This window comes from Sporobolomyces salmoneus (genome assembly GCF_050403485.1).
Source record: "Sporobolomyces salmoneus JCM6883 DNA, S_salmoneus_JCM6883_v1_ctg32, whole genome shotgun sequence".
NCBI lineage: Eukaryota > Fungi > Basidiomycota > Microbotryomycetes > Sporidiobolales > Sporidiobolaceae > Sporobolomyces > Sporobolomyces salmoneus.
Genome location: NW_027481131.1, coordinates 77763 through 97616, shown reverse-complemented (window position 1 = coordinate 97616; position 19854 = coordinate 77763). Strand labels below are relative to the sequence as shown.

At 52.9% G+C, this 19854-nt stretch overlaps 6 protein-coding genes across 6 annotated transcripts; 3 read left to right on the top strand and 3 right to left on the bottom strand.

Annotated features, from left to right (window-relative positions):
• Positions 1-18: 18 nt before the first annotated feature.
• On the top strand, positions 19-4553 carry JCM6883_004083 (ABC transporter ATP-binding protein; the record flags this gene model as incomplete). The annotated part of the gene is made up of 18 exons (XM_076632962.1): positions 19-91; positions 168-281; positions 345-499; positions 634-780; positions 857-933; positions 1031-1113; positions 1804-1997; positions 2076-2315; positions 2381-2699; positions 2757-2981; positions 3044-3143; positions 3202-3234; positions 3292-3533; positions 3600-3803; positions 3868-3999; positions 4070-4139; positions 4206-4307; positions 4367-4553. The coding sequence occupies 18 exons, from the start codon at positions 19-21 to the stop codon at positions 4551-4553; spliced, it is 2697 nt and encodes an 898-aa protein (XP_076487043.1).
• Positions 4554-4907: 354 nt separating this feature from the next.
• On the top strand, positions 4908-9274 carry JCM6883_004082 (uncharacterized protein; the record flags this gene model as incomplete). Its single annotated transcript, XM_076632961.1, has 6 exons — positions 4908-5283; positions 5350-7214; positions 7265-8572; positions 8646-9017; positions 9113-9123; positions 9193-9274. 6 exons carry the CDS (start codon positions 4908-4910, stop codon positions 9272-9274), a joined length of 4014 nt encoding a protein of 1337 aa, XP_076487042.1.
• A 301-nt stretch (positions 9275-9575) lies between these two features.
• FAP7 (nucleoside-triphosphatase) lies at positions 9576-10333 on the top strand (the record flags this gene model as incomplete). Its single annotated transcript, XM_076632960.1, has 4 exons — positions 9576-9610; positions 9676-9853; positions 9923-10068; positions 10135-10333. The coding sequence occupies 4 exons, from the start codon at positions 9576-9578 to the stop codon at positions 10331-10333; spliced, it is 558 nt and encodes a 185-aa protein (XP_076487041.1).
• A 125-nt stretch (positions 10334-10458) lies between these two features.
• On the bottom strand, positions 10459-12478 carry JCM6883_004080 (uncharacterized protein; the record flags this gene model as incomplete). Its single annotated transcript, XM_076632959.1, has 2 exons — positions 10459-11512; positions 11586-12478. The coding sequence occupies 2 exons, from the start codon at positions 12476-12478 to the stop codon at positions 10459-10461; spliced, it is 1947 nt and encodes a 648-aa protein (XP_076487040.1).
• Positions 12479-14246: 1768 nt separating this feature from the next.
• Positions 14247-15643, bottom strand: JCM6883_004079 (START domain-containing protein; the record flags this gene model as incomplete). The annotated part of the gene is made up of 7 exons (XM_076632958.1): positions 14247-14563; positions 14620-14729; positions 14793-14819; positions 14880-15175; positions 15242-15297; positions 15369-15375; positions 15464-15643. 7 exons carry the CDS (start codon positions 15641-15643, stop codon positions 14247-14249), a joined length of 993 nt encoding a protein of 330 aa, XP_076487039.1.
• Positions 15644-15732: 89 nt separating this feature from the next.
• Positions 15733-19667, bottom strand: RIM13 (Rim13p; the record flags this gene model as incomplete). The annotated part of the gene is made up of 22 exons (XM_076632957.1): positions 15733-15854; positions 15925-16097; positions 16160-16471; positions 16546-16748; positions 16816-16968; positions 17034-17063; positions 17124-17304; positions 17470-17575; positions 17633-17740; positions 17797-17889; positions 17956-18011; positions 18076-18114; positions 18177-18197; positions 18256-18293; positions 18356-18453; positions 18527-18530; positions 18593-18697; positions 18753-18954; positions 19015-19099; positions 19169-19400; positions 19474-19532; positions 19661-19667. 22 exons carry the CDS (start codon positions 19665-19667, stop codon positions 15733-15735), a joined length of 2427 nt encoding a protein of 808 aa, XP_076487038.1.
• Positions 19668-19854: the final 187 nt, after the last annotated feature.

Sequence of the window (19854 nt, the reverse complement as noted above, 5' to 3'; positions counted from 1 at the left end):
CTCCAGAATCCATCAAACATGCTCGCACCTCAATTCCGAACCCATCTGATCGGCTCCCCTACCGCATCTCATTCTCTCGAACTCTTCCTCGGTGAGCTCCACAAGGATGATCTCATGCTGCTCCTCTCTGCAGTGAGCGACTGACCGTTCCTCATATTTGTCAATAGATCTCGTTTGCCCATTCTCGAAGAAGCAGCTAGACGGAGTGCGAAAGTATTTGATTCCGCTCATCAGGAACAATGAAGAATTTCGCAAGCATCTCAATATCGTTATCGCCCAGGGTGAGCTCTATCTCTCTGCCCTTTTCGCGATTACGACGCAGCTAACTCGACAAATCAAAACAGTCCCTCAGCCTTGGCACGCTTCGTCAACCCTCGTGCACGAAGCTGCGTTGGGAGTATCGAAAACTCTCGCAGAAGGCTCTAACAAGTCGTTCGCCGATCAAGACGTTGTCGAGCAATGGCAAAAGTTCTTCTTCGAGCTCATGGACAGACAAGAGGTGAGAGCCGGGTCCTCCATCGCAAGTGCGGCCGTGAACTTTAAAAATGCTGATGCTTTTGTTTGATCCCGCTTTCTCATCTTCCACAACCTTCATCAAACCTTCTCACGCACGAATCGACGTGTCATACTAAGGAGTACTTCGACGAACCTACTGCCAACGAATCACCGGCGGCTACTCGAGCTCGACTTGCGGATCTCGCCGCTTCGACGATTCCAGAAATCGACAAATCGACACTCTTGAAGAACATCAGTACGGGCAAAGGCAATTCGGGTTCTCCTGTACGTAGCAATCTTGCTCTCCGCTAGCTATCAATCAAGGAAGACGCTCAGCGGTCTTTTCTCCTTGTGCGAACAGGCCACCGATCTCTTGAAGCTCCAAGTCAAGTACCATCGTTTCAGGGCAGTCCATGTCACTCCTACTGTGTTCCTCGAGTAAGTCCCCCTCCCTCGTCCGAGCTTCAGATCTTGGACTGGAGAACGAGAGCACAGATCGATAACTCATGCCTCTTGCCTCTTCTGTCGCCAATAGTGGTCTGCCTGAGCCATCGATCTCGTCGAGCTTCTCCAACGACGATTGGACGAAGTTCTTGGAGGAGAAAATCTTGCCCGAGGGTTCGTCCGACCGGCTGTGAGCGAATTGAGTGGCCAAGTTGAAGCTGTGAATACTCTGTGAAACCGGAACAAGAAGCGCTACGGCAGATCCTGCGGAGTGACAGAGGTACATTGGGAGAGATCCAGAATACCGAGAGGAACGAGATACCTGAGGTAGTAAGGGGCTCAGAGAATTTCGCAGGTTTCGCGAAAGAACTTACAGCTCGACCCTGCTTCTGCTAAGGGTTCCCAGACCCTCGCGTCGGGGAACAATTACGGTGTCAAGTTGACTGCCACTTCGCGGCAGAAACAGTCAAATATGTGCGACTTCGAAAAGTGCGAATGCTGACGTCCTCTGAGGACGGAGCTTGAAATCGCTTCCTGAACACTCTCTCACTTTCGCCTCCAATTCTTCCAGCACCTCGACTCTGACCTCAATACTGAGTCAGATGTCAGCTCCCACGCGGCTTCGCCTGATCGGCACGACGGTTCTCGAGGTGAATGTACCGAGATCATCAAACAGAGGCGTAACGCGGACCCCGCTACCCTGGTCAATCCCAGCGACAAGTAGATCAGTACACACCTCTACCCCTCTCAGCTACCCTCACTCGACCCCTCGCCCCCAGCCTTTCGCGACAAATCGAGTTTCATCTCATCTTCCGATCTCTCGCGCTTCTCCCTTCGCTGGACTAGCGCAACGGATACGAACAGCATCTACATCAGCACCATCAACAACAGAGACTCAGAAGGAAGTAGCAGTCAAGTCGGAATCTCGGTTGATCGAGGATGATGCATCAGATGCAGCGGCAGACAAGAAGAAGGAAAAGATCAAGATTGGCGAAGTGAAACGGTTAATGGTGCTCGCGAAGCCGGAGCGTAAAACGATCGGAATCGCGATCGGTCTCGTAAGGAGAATTCTCATTTTTCTCCCATTCTTCCTCTCGTACTCGGCTCACTCTCTGTCTTTTTCGGATGTTGAACAGCTATGTGTATCATCAACGGTCTCTCTGTCTATCCCCTTCGGTATCGGTCGAATTATCGATCTCTTTTCAGGAAACGCATCAAGTCTACCCGTCTCAGTTCCTACCGCTGCAACTCTTCTCGCCGTCTTCTTCGCACTCGGAGCCGCCGCAAACATGGGCAGAACGATCCTCATGAGGATCTCTGGTCAACGTATCGTCGCGAGGTTGAGGGAAGCTGCTTACACGAACGTTCTCAGACAGGTAAGTCTCTTCCTTATCCCTCGAATTCTCCGTTCAAGCGCGACATAACAAGTTCTTCCTCGCAGGACATTGGCTGGCACGATCTTCAAGGTGCATCGACGAAACAAGTCAAGTCAGTGAACCCGAACGAACCCGTACCCCAACAAAGCACCGAAAAATCCTCCTCGAATGCCGCAAACTCGACTGAGCTCATCCCGGTCAAAAAGACTGGAGTTCGTTCGACCGGAGACATCATTTCGAGATTGGGATCAGATGCTGGAATTGTCGGAGAGAGTCTTACCCGAGAATTGAGTGAAGGTTTGAGGGCTTTAGTCACGGCGACTGTAGGAATTGGAGCGATGTTGTACATCTCTACGAAAGTAACCGCTGTTATGCTCCTCATTGGTACGTTTCGTCTCTCTTCTACTCAAGATCGTCCAAACTGACCCTTGCAATCAACAGTTCCCCCGATTTCGATCGCCGCCGTTTTCTATGGACGATTCCTCAAGAAGCTCTCTCGTCAAACTCAGAAAGCCGTTGGAGATATGGTCGCAGTCTCGGAAGAAAGACTTGGAGCAATCAGAACCGTTCAAGCGTTCAACGCTGTCGAACCCACGGAAACAAAAGCGTTCAGGAACAAGGTTGACAAGATCTTCTCGTTGGCGAAGACCGAGGCTTGGGCTTCAGGTGAGCTGCTGTATGACTCTGCAAACGTATCTGACACCTTGACTGACCGCTTCTACGTCTAGGATTGTTCTTTGGAGGTGCTGGATTCGCCGGGAACATGACTTTGATCGCTCTCCTGACCTATGGTGGATCGCTCGTCGCTCGTGGCGAAATCACTGTCGGGTGAGTCATTCGACGTTCTCCCCGATCGTCTCCAGACTGATTGATATTGCTTCGTCAGTGATTTGACCTCGTTGATGGTTTACACTTTCTAGTGGGTTTCAAAGATGAATGTCAGAATCTTCCGAATCTAACATCATCTTCTCTACAGCATCGGATCGTCCCTCTTTGGCTTGACGAGCTTCTTCGGAACGATCATGAAAGGAGTTGGTGCTTCGTCGCGAATTTTCGAACTCCTCGATGCACGGCCCCTCACCGTCAACCTCGGTGTCGGTCGCCCTCTTCCGGTCACGACCCCTCCTCGTCGACTCATCTTTGACAACGTTCGTTTCGCTTACCCTTCTCGCCCCAACACGGAGATCCTCAAGGGCGTCAACTTGACGATTGAGCCGGGTGAGTGTAGCCATTCTAGATCCCTGTCTCTGAACCGCTTGCTGATTGACTTGATCGACCTGGTAGGCACAATCACCTCGATTGCTGGAGGATCCGGATCTGGAAAATCGACACTCGCCAACCTCTTGATTCGTTACTACGATCCTCAATCCGGACGAATCCTTTACGGCGATGACGATATTCGATCGTTTACTCCCGAGAGTTGGAGGAAACGTATCGCAGTTGTCCCTCAAGATCCCGCCCTCTTCTCGACTACGATCGCTGAAAACAGTGCGTCTTCTCTTGGTCCTAAATACTGTAGAAAGAGACTGATGACTTTCTGGCCTTCTTGTAGTTGCTTATGGCCGACCGGATGCTACGAGAGCCGAAATCGAAGAAGCGGCGAGATTGGCAAACTGTGGTTTCATCGATTCGCTTCCGCGAGGATTCGAAACTCAGGTTGGAGCTCGAGGCGCTCAATTATCTGGTACGTTCGAACAGGTCACCTCTATAGAATGTGACCAACAACTCACTGACCGGGACTCGCTGTTGAACAGGTGGTCAGCGACAGAGGCTAGCGATTGCTCGAGCTCTCCTTCAAAAGCCTAGAATTTTGGTTGCAGACGAGTGCGTTTCTCTCTCCTGCTCATAGAAGTCACATCAAGAGCTGACTCGATCGCTCGTTCTGTTCAGGGCCACTTCTGCGCTTGACGCCGCGAGTGAATCTCTTGTTAACCAGGCGATTTCAAACATTTCCGCGACCCAGCAACTCACCACAATCCTCATTGCTCATCGGTAAGCGAATTCGTGTCTTTGTTCTCTCAGGTTACTGACTATACACCTCAACTCGCCAGGTTATCGACTTTGAAGACGGCCGATACTGTTGTATACATGGAGGGAGGAAGAGTTGCTGAGCAGGGAACGTACGACGAGCTCTCGAGGGAAGGAACGAGGTTCAACCACCTTGTCAGGAGTCAGCTGCTAGGTGGACCCGCATCTCCTATGGTTGGAGGAACACAGGGAGCCGTCGAGCAAAAATAAATAGGATACACTCTTTTGTCAGATCTGTTTACTGTAAAATTGTCTTGTCTCGCATCGTTGACACAATAGCTGTCCTTACGAGAGTAACACCCGCCAAGGGTTCGATAGGACCGTCTAATAAAAGATTCGAGACGCGCCGACGCGAAAACGAAAACGAAAACTGAGAGCCTTCGCCTCTACCGCAACTCCGACCCTCACGCCTACTTCCAGCGACTCGAGGACGCAGAAGGACTTCGTGCGCGCCTCGCTAGCTCCGTCCAGTCATCAGCCGGTGATCAGGGGTGCGTGTTTCTCGCTTCATCTCCCTTCGCGCTTTCAAGCTGATCACGGTCTCGACACGAGCTGTAGAGCAGGATGGGACATTCTATCAAGCCCAGTGTAGACCTCGAAGGTGCAGAAGGACGAACAATCTCGCGACGTTCACCTCGATTAACTCGCGAAGGACAACTCTCTCAACCAGCTCAAGATGTCACGAGTCCACGTTCTCCAGCTTATCATTCGCCTCAATATGTACCTCCAGCTTCTCCCGTCACCGACTCGTCTCATCACTGGTCGACACTTCCCCCGAGTCCTCCGCGTTCGACACCTCCCTCTCCTCCCCTCGTCGTGATTGATTCCCTACCACCTGTAGCAGCAGCAAAGAGAAGAGATGTCGCCGCGTCCGCCTATCCGACACCTCCGGGTAGTACTCTCGGTGGAAGTATTCGTTCGCGACGAGGTTTTGAAACTGGTTCGTTTCAAGTCAAGTTCGTCGCCCTGTGAATCATGTTCCGCTGACCATCTATCGAACTCGCAGGTCTACCCATGATGAGCCCAGGGAGAGGAGAGCAACCGTCGATTACAATGGAGCGAAGCAACAGCCGTTCTTCCTCGATCTTGTTGGGTGAAGATTTGTCGAATGATTCAACGGCAAAACGTCGACCGTCTCTCATTTTGACGAGTGCACCCTCAGACGAACCTCAAGGACTCGCTATTGGGATCGAATCCGATCAAGTCGCGCCTTCACCTCGCCTCCGACGTTCTTACCCTTCGAGCGCTGGTTCTCCGTCAACTCCCCAGTCTCCTTACTTTTCGACTTCTCCCGTCGGATCACCAGTTCTCGGATCAATGCCAAGTCCTTTCCTCGGAAGCGCGAGTCCTACCCTGGCGCCTTCTCCTCCCATGCACAGCGCTCCTTCCTCTCCTCGACTCGCCTCATTTACGGATCCTCTCGGTCGACTCGCAACCGGACTCGTCCGACGCGCCTCAAATTCGTCCCTCAACGCTGCCGAACTCCCGACCTCGATCAGTCGATCTTCCTCACCGAGTCGCGCCCCTCCTTCTCCTACCCTCAACGCCAGCCCTTCACTCAGTCCTAATCTCGGCAGTAGCGCAGGAAACGCCGGAACGGCAATTCGCAGGACGAGTTTCGCCGCTCAAGCTCGAGAGAAGGAGAAGGAGAAAGAACGGGAAGAGAAGGAAAGGGAACAGAAGAAACGAGAGGAAAAGTTTCGTCACACGAGGGGAATGAGCTGGTCCGCGAAAACGGCTGACAAAAAGGGACAGGGGAACACGAAGCAGTGGTTCGCACACCCGAGAAGGGCTTTGCTCATCGTCGCTTTGGTCGTCGGTCTCGTCATCGTTCTGAATCGTCGGAATGGACAAGGAGGAGCGTCTCAAGATGTCAAGATTCATCGTCCAGTCGCTTCTGTTGGCAGTCGTCTGCAGCGTCCGTCGAGAGGAGGAGGAGGTCGTGCCTTTATCCATCCTCAAGTTGTCAGTCGTCAGAAACCTCCGTCGAAGAGCTGGATCACGGCACCTTGGCGCTACATACAAAGTTTCGTCGTCTCTCAACCCCTAAAACAACCCGCTCCCCGCATCGACAGTCGGAACCGCAAATCGTCTGCGGTCGTGACGAACAAGACCAACCAGGACAAGGCAGAGAAACGACGAAGCGTTTTCGTCTCGGCTCCGAACGTCAAATTCGTCGACCATGAAGCTCTTCCCCCTCCGGTCGAGCACTCGGACGAACCTGAACGCGATACTCTCGTTCTGTACCGAATTCTCGGCAACGATCTCCCTCCTCGACATTCTCCAGGTCAAACTCTTCGAAACCTTCGATTCCTCCTCCAACACGAATCCGATTTCTCGGTTCTTCCCCCGCTTGGTCCTCACGGCGTTCATCACTCTCACCTCTACGGATCCGGCACCAAGGCGAAAGAAGCTCACTCTCAGATGGGCGGTCTCCGAGTCGACAAATACTTCGTTTTGAACCGAATCTCGGAACCCGAAATGGTGAAAGCGATCATCGGTCTACTCCATCTCTACTCGGTCCCCGATAGTCGAATCCTCATCATCCCCTTCGATTGGAACGAGTATCAACTTCGAGAATTCAGATGGGACGGCGGAGTCGACAGAGCTTTCGGCTGGGGAATTGGATCGGGTCCGGCTTACAAGCCAAAGTTTGGTCAAGATAAATGGAGGGCCGTCACGACCGAGGAGGCGCTCGAGAACGAAGTACAGAGAATGGCAGATCTCCTCGAAGAGGCGGATAGCGATGAAGCGAAGGCTCTTCAAGCGAAACACCGCAAGTCTCAAACTCTCGCAAGGCTCCGCGCTCTCGACTTCACTTACCACGAGAAGAATCTTTACGCGATGAACAACGTTAGTTATTTTCGGGCGGTATTGTAGTTCCTCGGTTTTGCTAACTCTCGGCTCTCTCGTTTCGACAGAACGGAGGACGCAATTTCGCTCTACAACACGGACGAAGGCTCCCGAATGCGCGATGGATCTTACCTCTCGACGGCAACTCGTTCTTCACTCCAGCTGCGATGTACTCGATCGTGAAGACGCTTTCAATCGCCGGAGAAGGTCAGTCAGCGTCGCGTTACGTCGTCATGCCCATGGCTCGCCTACTCGACAACAACGACGTCAGGAAGAACAACAGCGTCGCCCTCGTTCCTCTCGATGCCGCCGAGGATGGATTGTCCGCTGCCGCAGAATCCGAGATCCACCATCGTCCGACCGCCGCTCCCGATTCTCCCGAAGAACCTCAGATTGGTTTCCGATACGACTCGACTGAATCTTTCCAGGAGGCGATGAGGTACGGTCGTCGCAGCAAGCTCGAACTTCTTTGGCGACTCGGAGCGATTCCTTACTCTCGAGCTCTCGATCGACGAACTTTACCGTGGGAGGTCACCGATCGAGCTCACATCACCCAGGATAGCTGGGGATCGATCCCTGGCGCCCTCAACGAGCACACGAAAGACTCGAAAATTCACCACCCTCACGGCGAAATCGATAGCGAGGCTTCTCCCGATCCTGAACGAGGCCCGCTCGCTTTCGTGAAAGCAGGATGGGTCTACCGGCTCTTCTCGGGACACAAGAGTCAGGAGGAGCACAGCACCGTCGCCGTCACACTTCGAAACATGAATCGAATTCGAGGAGTCATCGCTTTCCTCGAACGGCTCGACGAAAAGGTCGCTCGTGGAGAAGAAGGTTGTTTCGAAGACGAGAACCCACACAACTGTGGCTTCACTCCCGAAAGAACTTGGAACTTTGATCCGCTCGCCGTCGAACGTCTCCGACAAAAGTACAAGATTCATCGACCCGACGCGCTCGAAAAGGTCGATCGTTACGAGCGACTGATCCGCCCGGCATTCGATTCCGTCTCGAGGCTCCTCAAGGTTGGAGGCGAAGAACTTCGAAACTCGGACGCTCAACTCGCCGCGACGAACGTTACCCTCCTCGCGATGGCTGGTTATCTCACCTACAACTCGTCCTACTCGATCGCAGCTGCCGAACTCGTCGGTCGACGGTTCGTTCGTCAGACTCCGCTCTTCTACCGTCAATTCGATCAGCGTGAGCAGCTTCGCAAGTATCAAGACCCGATTGAAGATTTCCACTCGGACAAGGTCTCGCCCGGCTACACTTTCCCTCCATATCCCTCTGACCAGTCTCCAAGCTGGAGTGCCGAATTTGCAACTCTCATGACTCGTCCTGGCGCACCTCCTCTCGCCTTCGATCCCTTGTCTTTTGATGTGAGTCCTGAACTTTTCTTTACTGTCTCGTTTTCCTCCGTTGAAGACTGACTTCTACGATCGCACGTTGCAGCCCTTACTTCTTCTCGACGCCGTCCGACTCTTGAACTCTCGACATGCTCCCCAACCCGAACTCCTCGTCAGCGCATCTCGCAAAGCCGTCACTCCCCTCTTCGCTTCTCATCTCTCCTGGCTCCTGTACGCTCCCGACGCCGTCGAGTTCTGCAGGAAACCTCCTTCGGCCGAAGCGGGAGCGCATTACGACGCGAAAATCGCTGGACTCGCAGCTTACCTCGACGACCCTCGACTGATGGGACGAGTCGCGAACAGGGGAAGGCTCCGTCTGCCCCTCGATGCGAGGGCGGAGGGCTTGATGCACGATGGTCAATCAGTGCGAGAGATTCACTTCAGGCTCATTCAGGGTCTCTCGAACAGTCAAGTCCGAGTGAGTCCTCTTCTTTGCCTCTTGCAGTAACCTGGCTCAGTCACTGATCATCACGCTTCATTCCCACCCCTCTTTGCGAACTCGTGATCTTTCAGCCCTGGCATTAGTACGTTTTTCTCGTATGCCGTCGTCGTGAAGAAACCCCGAGCTGATTTTCCTTCTTCTGTCTCTGCAGCGCTAGTGATCCCATCTCGGAGGGAATGTTCCTCGGTTCGGCCCATGGTAACGAGACGCCTCTCGACGTTCTTGGAGTTTGAAAACCTCACGGTGGTTCAGCAAATTTCGCACCTTGTTCTTCTCGCATAGCTTTTTTGTATCCGCTTACTGTCTCTTGTGCATCTTATCCCTGTTTTCTTATCCTTCTCCTCGCGACGATGAGCTCAGAGTGTGATGCGCGAAAGTGAGTCTTCCCTGAACAATTCACTCTCCATCCCTTTTGATTCTCGATCCAGTACACGCGGTCAGCTCGTGTAGAATCTTCAAGCTCACAAGACACCTCTACACTCACTCTCATTGCACCTCGATTCGTCTCCGGCCTGCTAGAAGACTTGATCAAAGATGGGAAGAAGTTGGCCCAATATCCTTATTACGGGGTTAGTTGAGCTCTTTCCACCTAGTCTGAGATCTCTAGAGGCTGATTGTACGTTTGACCGAGTAGAACACCCGGTACGGGCAAGACAACCCATGCCGCTCAAGTCGTTGAACAACTTCAATCGAATCCTTCGACTTCGGCCGCTACTTGGCAGCACGTGAACGTTGGAGATTTTGTCAAGGACAAAGGGTGTCATTCGGGCTACAACGAGGAGTGGCAGAGTTGGGACGTCGATGAGGACAAGGTTAGCTAAATTCTCCCTCCTCTTTCTGTCTGCTCTTAAAGGCGCTAACACGGTCGTTGTGCGCTGTAGCTACTCGACGAGCTAGAGATCGTTCAACAAGCGGGAGCGAAAGTGCTAGATTGGCACACTTGTGATATTTTCCCCGAACGGTGGATCGACCTCGTCGTCGTTCTTCGTTGTGATCACTCGCAGCTATGGTCTCGATTGGAGAAGCGGTAAGTTTCTTCTCTTCGTGAACTCTGCGATCGTGCCAAGTGCTGACAGGATGCACTATACTTCAGAGCTTACCCTCTACCGAAGATTCAAGAGAACAACACGGCAGAGATTATGGAGGTCGTACTGAACGACGCGAGGGATTCGTACGCAGAAGAGATCGTCGTCGAGTTGCAGAGCGAGAGTCCAGAACAGATGGAGGAGAACGTGAGTCGGATAGTAAGCTGGGTCGAGGCATGGAAGAGGGATAACGCCGACAAGGAGTAATTTACACATCAGCTGCTCCTCGTCACGCATCTCTCGACGAAAGACACTTCAGACAAGATTGAGAGAAGATGCTGTTCCGATGATAAATTACTACTAAAGATGACAGTCGATGATTTCGACCTCTTTCATCCCCACCAATTCGAATCTCCTCTTCTATACCCTCTCGATCCGTGACCACTACCTAATCGCGGTGTACCCGAACCCGATCCCCCGATAACTGGAGTTGAACCTCCCGAACTATCGCTCGAGCTGCTTCCGAAATTGACTGGCGCCGCTTGCGAGACTGGCATCGCCTCGCCTCTCAGTTCCTCCTCCTCTCCTTCGAACCCGTACGCATCTTCGATTCCCGCTTCTCGACTACTGTTGACGCCTGACTCTGCCGCCGTCCAAAACCCTTGTTCCCCTTCGGTCGAAGTCCGACTCTCAACTCCTGGCGTCGTTGATTCTTCGTAGAGAGGATAGCCAGTCGTGATCGGACGAGCGAGTCGAGCAGTCGCATTCTCGTTCGATTCGTTGCTCGATCCTCGGTTATAGAGTGATGGATCCGAGCCTGACGACAGAGACGAAGGTCGTCGAGTCGCAGAAGGAACGGGTACGATCGTAGGCACCATATCGTTGAAGGGATCTTGTGCTTGAACGGGCGAGAAAGGTCGAGGCATTCCAGGTCGGTAACCTCCTTTCGAGTTGTATCCTCCAGTTCCTCGATCCAACGACGACGTTACCGATTCCTGACGAGAATGAAGCGCGCCTCCTCCTCGACTCGGCGTCGGACTACTTCCGTTCCCACTCGCAGCGCTCCCAAGTACTCCACCGGCGAGGGTTTCGATGAGCGATTTTCTTCCCCATTTCGACCGCGGTTCACTGACTGCGACACCGATCGCTGAAGGCGTAGTCCCTAGCGTCTCGTTCGAGCCGTTCCTTCCTCCTCCCCCTCGAGCACCTGCCGCGACGATCCCTCCAGCTCCGATTCCTGTCATTTCCCCTCGCGTCCCCCCTGTTCCATAGTTCCCGCCTGCTGCGAGTCGCAAAGGACGAGGTGCACTGATCGGTCCAAGTCCTCCTCCTCCTCCGGCGGTTCTTCGTTTCCGTTTCTTCCAGCAGCAGAAGCCGAGGAGGAACAACAAGAGTAAACCGATCGGTATCACGACTGATGGAACAACGATGTTCCGTATCCGATGACTGTCTCGGTTCAAACGAGCACCGTCAGTACATAGACTGCAAAAACGAATGTCTGAAAAAGAGAGGGACTTACGACGAAGATGTGGAAGATGAGGAAGAAGAAGGCGTCGGAGCTGAAGACGTTCCTAGAGAGGTAGACGAGGCAGGGATTGAGGATGACGATGAGGATAAGAGAGATGAAGTAGATGGAGCGACTGTAGATGATGGGATGCCGCTGCTCGTTCTCGTTGACGCCGCCCTTCTGCTCGAAATGGCGCTCGCGGCTTGTGAAAAGACTGAATCGACCGAGGTTGCCAATGCCGCGCGAGAGCTACTCCTACTCGCGATGATCGAGGCCGCTTCGCTGAAGATTTGGTTCACGTTTGATTCGAGTGCGGCTGAATTCGAGGGTTCCGCGGTGAGAGAAACGGCGGCGATCCGAGCCGGGACGGTCTGAGCTGCGACTCGTCGCACAGGTGTCCTCGTTCGGATCCCACTCGTACTCGGTGTCGAGGTTGCTGTTCTCGTCGCCGTGCTGGTCCGTCTCGAAGTCGTCACCCGATTCGCTGCTTTTCTCGCCTCGCTCACGGCGATTCCACATTTCCGCCGGACCTGTCCCGCCGTCTGACTTCCTTCGTACCCTTCTACGAACTCTCTACAATCCGTATCCTCGTCTATATCGACTACCTCTCCTCCAAGATCGACCGGGGCTCGTTTCGGAAGAAGATTGAAGAAACGAGGCCCGGCAACTTCACTGCTACTTTGGAAATTCGCGTGCCGTTTCGCGATTTGCGGGAGTCTGAGAGGTCGAAGATGGACGGGGTGAGGTCGATAAGGTTGATAACGCGGAGAGGAAGAGAGGGAGGATGAGGGGTCTTCGAGAGGAAAGGATTCGGTGTCGGAGAGAGGGACGAGGGGGTGAGTTCTCTTGTTGCGTAGATGTTGGTGTCGAGTCTTGAGGATTGGCGCGTCGGGGAGATGAGACATGCAATAGAGAGAGATTCGGAGGAAAAAGAGCGCGCGAAAGAAAGAAGGGAGGAGAGGGAAAGAGAGGAGGAGAAGGGCGTTGAGGACCAAGAAATGAGCGTGTGAATGTAATGAACGAGTGTATGAGGGTCGGGCTCAGGGTGAGGTGGTGTCGCTGTCTTCTGTTCGTTGGGCGTTCCGACGTGCGATGAGAGAATTCTTGGTCAGTTCAGGGGAACTTCGAGAACCTCGAGCAGGAGAAAAGGTCTCTTACCGTGACTGCTTCTAGCAAGTACTAGCGTCCCCTCCTACAATACAGTATCTGTGATGAAAGATACCAGGCGGTCTGAGTAGCGGGAAGGGAGGAAATGATCAAGTTGAATGATGCCAGGCTAAAATCGTCAGTCAATCAGGCAGTGGATGGAGAGGGCGGTGTCGACCGTTGGCGGGCAGTTGCGGGTGACTCACAGTCCTCTTGCTAGCTGCAGATGCTGTCGAGGTAGGACAGCGAGGTGATGATGAGGGAGAAGACCAAAAGAGGAAAGGATTCCTTTTTCATCTCTGCTCACTCAACATCTCCAAATTGCTCAGTCGATAGTAGGTATGCTTATCAGAGGATACAGTAACAGGATACACCAAGTAGCACAACGTACAACCGACAAGTCAAAGACTCCCGTCCCCTCCTGATCCTACCCTCCCCTTACAACCCAATCCCTCTCAACGAGTCAGACATCCTTCGATCGTCTGCCAGTATCCGCTCTCTCCTTGCCTGTTCCTCCTTACGAATCCGCTCCGCCTCCCGCATCTTGACCCATTTGCTCCGTAGACTGCCATTCTCCTTCTTTTCCCCCTCTTCACTTCTCCCTCTCGTCGACTCCTCCTCCTCCCTCGTCCTTTCCACCGCACCGTCTGATCGTGAAGGTCCTTGCTCTAGTGTGTATGCTGGAGGAGGGTCTTGGGCTGGGCGATACAAAGGACAGGCTCCAGAAGGGTTACTCGGCGGAGATCGTGTTCGTGAGAAGTTGAGTGTGGAACCCAGATTTGAGTGGTTTACGGGACCATTGCGAGATGGAAGAGGAGTCCGAGGGGCGTCGAGTGAGAGGAGACGTCGTGCGCTGATGAGGGATCTCCACGAGTCCGAACTCGAAGTTGAAGCGGTAGGCGAATCAGGCTGAGGGGGGTTGCGAGCGCGGTTTGACGTCTTCTTCTTCGCCGTGAACTCCATCAGATTGAGCTAGCTTGGGCTTGCCCCGTCGACACGGTCGGATCCGGGCGTGACGAGAGAAGAATTGAAAATGTTCAACCTGCGATGCCGCGACAGATCATTTCGACCAAATGCGATCGACCTTTAGCTGCAGGACTTGACGCTGTATCCCTCCCGGTTAATCCGGCCGAACACGAAAGCAGGAAATGCGAGCAGTAAGCCGGGACGCGCTGGGCCTTGGAGAAGAAAGGGAAGCATACTGGACCTTGAAGGGTTCCACTTTGTGATCGGGTTGCAAGGATGGAGCACGATTGAGGTACTTCGCTGTGATCGTAGACGCAAAAGGGTCGAGAGGCAGTGACAGCAGACGAGTTGTAGGCATAGCGATACTTTCGCGCGTCGAGGTTCGCACGTCGATGCGTCCACCTACAGACTCTTGGCTACAGTCCAACGCAATGGTGACAAGGGTCGCGAGCCTCCGGGGCCGAAGCTGTACTCGGCTAACCAACGAGTTGTCGTCGCGAATAACGCGGAGTGTAGAGGAGTTCAAAGCTCAAACTGATAGAAATCGATCCCGAGGCAGCGCTACTTTGGGCAGATCACGACGACAACGTCCTTGCCCGACTCCTTCGTGGTAACCTTGACCCGGCCGTTCCCATCATCGTCAACTTCGATTCCCTCTCCCTCAATTTCGACCATGATTCCCTCGCGGTACATTCTCTTCGTGTCGTATTCGATCTCGAATGTCTCGCCAGTCTTTTGACCGGTCGTGAGCACGCACCGGTATTCGCGCGGATGAGGTTCATCGACTGTCGCGGGAGGGTCGGAGAACGATTCCGTCTGAAAGATGATAGAGAGCTCCTCGGTCGGCGGATTGAGGCGGATGAAGGGAGCGTATCCATCTATTCGTTCGATCAGCTCGGCGACGATGATAGTGGCAAAGAGGGAGGAGACTCACGCTCGTAATAGACATCTCTTGATCGAGCACAGCAAAGAGGCGTCTCGGTCGCCAGCATCGACACCATTGCATAGGGAATACTGCCGTTGAGAGCGATGTTCACGATGTATCTACAGGGCCGGAAAGGGAAGAGTCAGTCGCAGCTCTTTCGCATAGTAAACTGAAAGACTCACGTTACTTTGAGATGCTCGCCCTCGGGTCTTAACGACGAGCGCACATCAGTGAGGCTGAACATGAATGCTTGAGAGGTGTTGACTCACGCGAAATGCCATCCACTGACTTTGAGCGTCGCCCTCGTCTTCCCCTTCTGCTCTGGAGCCAGCCCAGTTTCTTCGACCGTGGTTTGAATAATTGTTCTCTCCCCATTCTCTGTCTCGCCTCCGTGATTCTTCTGAATCCCAACAATATCTCGAGGGTAGACTAGCCACCCCATCCCTTTCATCTCAGAGTAGAAACAGTAAGACGTTCGGGAGTATCGTGCGATTTGAAAACCATCGACGAATCTTCCATCCCATAACTTCCTCATGCCGGGAAGCTGTATGACTCCTCCGAGGAACTATGTGACAACGTGGAGTCAGCAGGTTGAACTAGCACGAGGAACGATGACGGCGAAGCGACTCACGGCGTCGGAGGTGACATTTTCGACGAGAGTTTCTCCCTTCACAGTCGGGACGGCATCTTTCGTGGTGCGGATAGGAGTCAGCTCAAGGGTGTCCGCTTCGGAAAGGTACACGGAGAATTGAGCTCACAAGGATTCTATCGAAAGTCGCCGAATCGGATGGGGGAAACGAGAGCATCCGCTCAGCTGTGAGCCTCTTGGAAGCAAGATGAACCTAATACATACATCGGGATCGACTTTCTTCCACAATTTGACCCCTTCCCTCTCTCCCTGATCCTCCCATTCGTCCTCCGGCGAGGAGAGTTCTTTCTCAAACAATGCCTTCGCTTCCTCGAGCTCCGTCGCGTGGGCATTCGTGTTTGGATAGTCTGAGACAGCAGGGCGTGACGGTCGCTCGATAGACATGTTGTCGATAGGAGATATGATGTGGCCGGAATCGATTCTTCGGAAGAGGAGAAGTCCTCGGAGTGGGGAAGAGGGGGAACTCGCTTTTTTCAGGAAAGTGTTTGACAAGGTGTTTCGAGTTCTACCAAAGTGATAGGCGAGTCACCGTAAACATTCAAGACAAACGAAGCGTGGGTATGAGGTGCGAAGGTAGAGGGTATAACGAGATAGCCTATCAAAAACCGCACGCAGCGCAGTCAGTAAAGAGCTCACTCTGAGGAATCATAAATTGAACTTCGCACCTGAGGGGGAGGGATCAAGCTTGACAGAAGGTAAGACGACTCCGCAGACAAGATCCGAGTAGGGTTCCGAGGAAGCGAAAGGTTGTCGAGCGAGAGCCTCAGTCAAGCCTTGAGCAGCATTGAAAATTTGGATCGCAATCGGCAAAGGTCGTTCTGGAGTTTGAAGCCGTACTCTGGGCAAAGAGGAAATTCAGTGCTGTGTTGATCTCCAAGAGCACAAGGGAGAGAGACATACTTGATAGTGGTAGGCCGGGAAAAGGTGAGCTTGTAGATTGGATTCCGTTTTAAATTTCGACTTCCGCCGTCGGAATCCTCACTCCAAGCTCCGGTGACACACCTCGAATACATTCCTGCGCCTTCTGGAGGGATCGGTGTGACCTGGACAGGTAGAGAGGATTGAAGAGCGAGTTCGAAGGTGTCCTCATGCCGCGGTTGAAACGACGAAACAACGAGCGTGTAGGAGCCAGGTTTCAGATTGCGAACGTGAGATATGGCACGTCCGTAGGCATAAGACGCTGAACCTGCGAGGACGTCTCGATTCTCGTAGCTGTCGGTCAACAAGGCAGAGAGAGTAAGCACTGAGATGCGTATGAGGTGAGAAGTAGCAGAATCGAGACTCACTCTCCGATCCTTTGACCACCGCTCACTAGGAGTTTGGCGTTGATCGGTGTCTCTTTAGAAGTGCGAGCGTAAATTTCGACGTCGCAAGTCGCGCTCGATCGACCGGACAGGGGGGAGATGGTGATGCGATACTGAGGATTGTAGATGAATGTCGACCGAGTATGATTTCCTCCAGCTGTCGAACCATCCCACAGTCCTTGAACCTGCTCGTGAAGGAAATCAAAACGATTCAGCAGGTCCGATTCCGATGCAGAAGAAGGTTTTACTTACGTTGACGCTGTAAGGAAGAAGGGGAGGGCCTTCTTGTATCCGTACCTTGTCATTGCCGAACACAAAGAGCGAGAAACTGAAGTCACTCGTTGTGCCTTCGTGAGAAACGACGACATCGAAGAGACGAGCGTTACTCGGGTTCGCGATACGGCGCTGATACACTCTTGAGAATCAGTACTTCGGCGAGTCGCAGGTGAGAAGAGTGTGAAGACGCTCACAAGGCTGTAGTAATCATCGGTCATCGTCGACTGGGAGAGAACAACGCATCAGCTTTTGAGGTTTGTTCGCTGGAAGAGGAGTCGACTCACAGCGTCGTCGATTGCAGGACGTGTAGACAAGGATGCGGTATCTTCGAGTGAACGAGACACCTGCAAACCTATATACTCGTTTTTGTCGTCCCTTGATTTCGAATGTCGGACAAGGAAGATCCACAGGTCTGACGAAGGTAGAGATGTCGCGGTTGACTCGACACTGATTCGTAAAGGGGTGCTGTGACGATCTGGCGTGTGCGAGACATTAGCACTTCAATGGCAGGGAACGAAAGCCGGAGAATTCTTTACTCTGTAATGAATCGCTCGTCTCTCCGGTAATAGACCTTCTCGCGACAGCCGTCAGAGAGGTTCTGACAGTCTATCATAACTCGAGAGGACTCACATGTGCGCTGTGTCCGAAAAGTCAAAGACGGTTGGATTCCAATTGACGTGAATGATCGAGAAATGAGTCGAAATCTCTTCCCAAGCGATGATCAAGGTAGGACGACCTGTCAAGCGACGGGTGAACAAAGCCGCTCAATGCAAGGGAAGGACACGTTCCTCACCTAACTCGCCCGGCAGTGCAGCTCGAAGATCTTGCGACCACGAAGAGCGAGTCTCACGCCAAGGGTTCATAATCTCGACCGTTCTCGAACCGTTATGCTCTCGCAGGTCTACCGTGGAAGTCTTGTCAGATAAGTCGGAGGTCGATGCAAAAGAGGAAACGAACCAAGAATCGCGTAATTGTGCGAAGGAATCAATCCAGCTCCTTCGAGGAACTCGTCGAGCACTTTCGAGGTACCGACCGTTGCGACACACTTCCCTGCATCACGAATCATCAGCTTCAGCGCGATCATCTACAGGGGAAGAGATAAGCTTGTGATCTCACCGAGGTGAAAAGCGGTGTACAGTCTCTTCCACGCCTGTTCGCTGCGGAACTTTGATCTACCGAGTCAAATGATCTTTCGTCAATGTCCTGTTGGAGCCGAGTGTACCCTTTTGAACTTACCTCAACGGAATATGTTCGGGAAGCCAGCCAGACAAGGTGCTGTCAAGGTTGGAAGGGCGTCAGTGCAATCGGTCAGTCACGTCGAGAAGAACGAAACGAACTAGAGGTCGTTCGCAGAATTGCTGGTCCAGGTCAAGGTCAGTTTTGGCTTTAAAAGCTCGATAGCGACCCGTGACTCACGATCCACGGAAGTCGTAGCTACCTGACAGTGACAAATACTGTTCCCCGACTAGACGGGGTCAGCTAGATCCGGAACGAGCCTAGAAAGAGAGCGTCTTACGGCTTTTTCGATCAGAGCCGGCCAGAGCTCGTCCTGCGTCGAAACGGAAGCGCTCATCATTCGACCTTCCGGAGTTGTGGGTAAATAATCGTCGAGACCTATCGAATGAAAGCAAGCATCGATGAGCTGAGAGAGGCTACACGTATTTTGACAGGACGAGGAAAAGCTCACAAATCTGTGAACGAGGATAAAACAGGTCAGTATGGCTATGATCCCTTCAGCTCCAGCTCAACTCACCTTTCTCCAAGTACCGTTTATGAGGAAGCGAGCTTGATACTGTCCGTCACCATCCTTGATCGGCCACCCGCTTGCATCTTGAGGGTAGAGACAAGACAACCCGAGCTGCAAGGGTGCATCAGACAAGGATAAGGTGACACGGCGAGCGAGGCGTACTCACTTTCGATCCGTATCTCGAGTGATGCTCGGCCGCGACGATCAAAGCTGCGACGAGAGAACAATCGGAAACGTTGTCTTGCAAGATCGCGCGACCGTTCGTCTCCCGTTTCGCGATGCAAGCGCCCGGTAAGATCATTGATGCCCTCTTCCAGCTACATCCTCGATCTTGTTGTACGGAGGATAGAGTCGGCCGTCGATGCAGACTAACGGAGACAGTCCTCATCAGTTTCTCGCTCGACGCTATGAGCAAGGACTCAACGTACCGAATGCTAACGCCCTCCTCGGTCCATCTAGGTATTCGTTCGCCCTCTAGGACAGATGATCGTGCGAGAACCGAATCTTGCTCCTCTGGTAGACGAATGCGAAGAATCGAAAGTCAGCATTTCGAGACTCTGGCGGTTGATAAAGCCTACGTACCGAGCGCGAACCGGTCCTTTTTGACAGGTTTCAGTGCACCTTTCTTGACCTGCTTGATCTTTTCCGCTCGCTCCACCAACTTGTTCGAAACTGTCCTCAACCTCGCTGTTGTTTCCGGATCCTGGCTGTGTCTGATGAGAAAGAGGTAACCTCGAGCGGCTTGTATGTAGGTCTGAAAAGCTTCGTCGTATGCTCCGGCGAGTTCAAGCTTCGTAGCGCGAGTACCAGCGGCCTAAGGTTGAACGAGGTGGGGAGTTAGAGATGAAGTCGTTTTGTGAGAGGAGGAGCTCAATTGGTGGACTCACCTGGGCTTCCGAGTACTTTTGGGCCCACTGAGCTTGCGTTACAGAGTCTGCCAGCTTGTCTGAGGTTGAGATAGGTGAACCAAGGGGGGACTCGCTTCAAAAGATTCGACAAGTTCGCTCTCGAGTTCTGTCCTCCGCGCTTCTCTCGTAACTCCCAGATGCTCGAGACAACTCTTGGAACGCTCACGAATCATTGTAGTGAGAAATAACGAGTTTGCAAGGTTTGCAGTGAGACGGAAACGGTCCAAAGACGGAAGGAAGGAAGGGTACTACTTGAGCGGACTAATAAGTGAAAGCAGGTACAGTACTGACGAGAGGAGAGCAAACAACGGGGCACAAAAAGTTGAAACGAAGGAAAGAACAGAAGGGTGGAACAAAGAA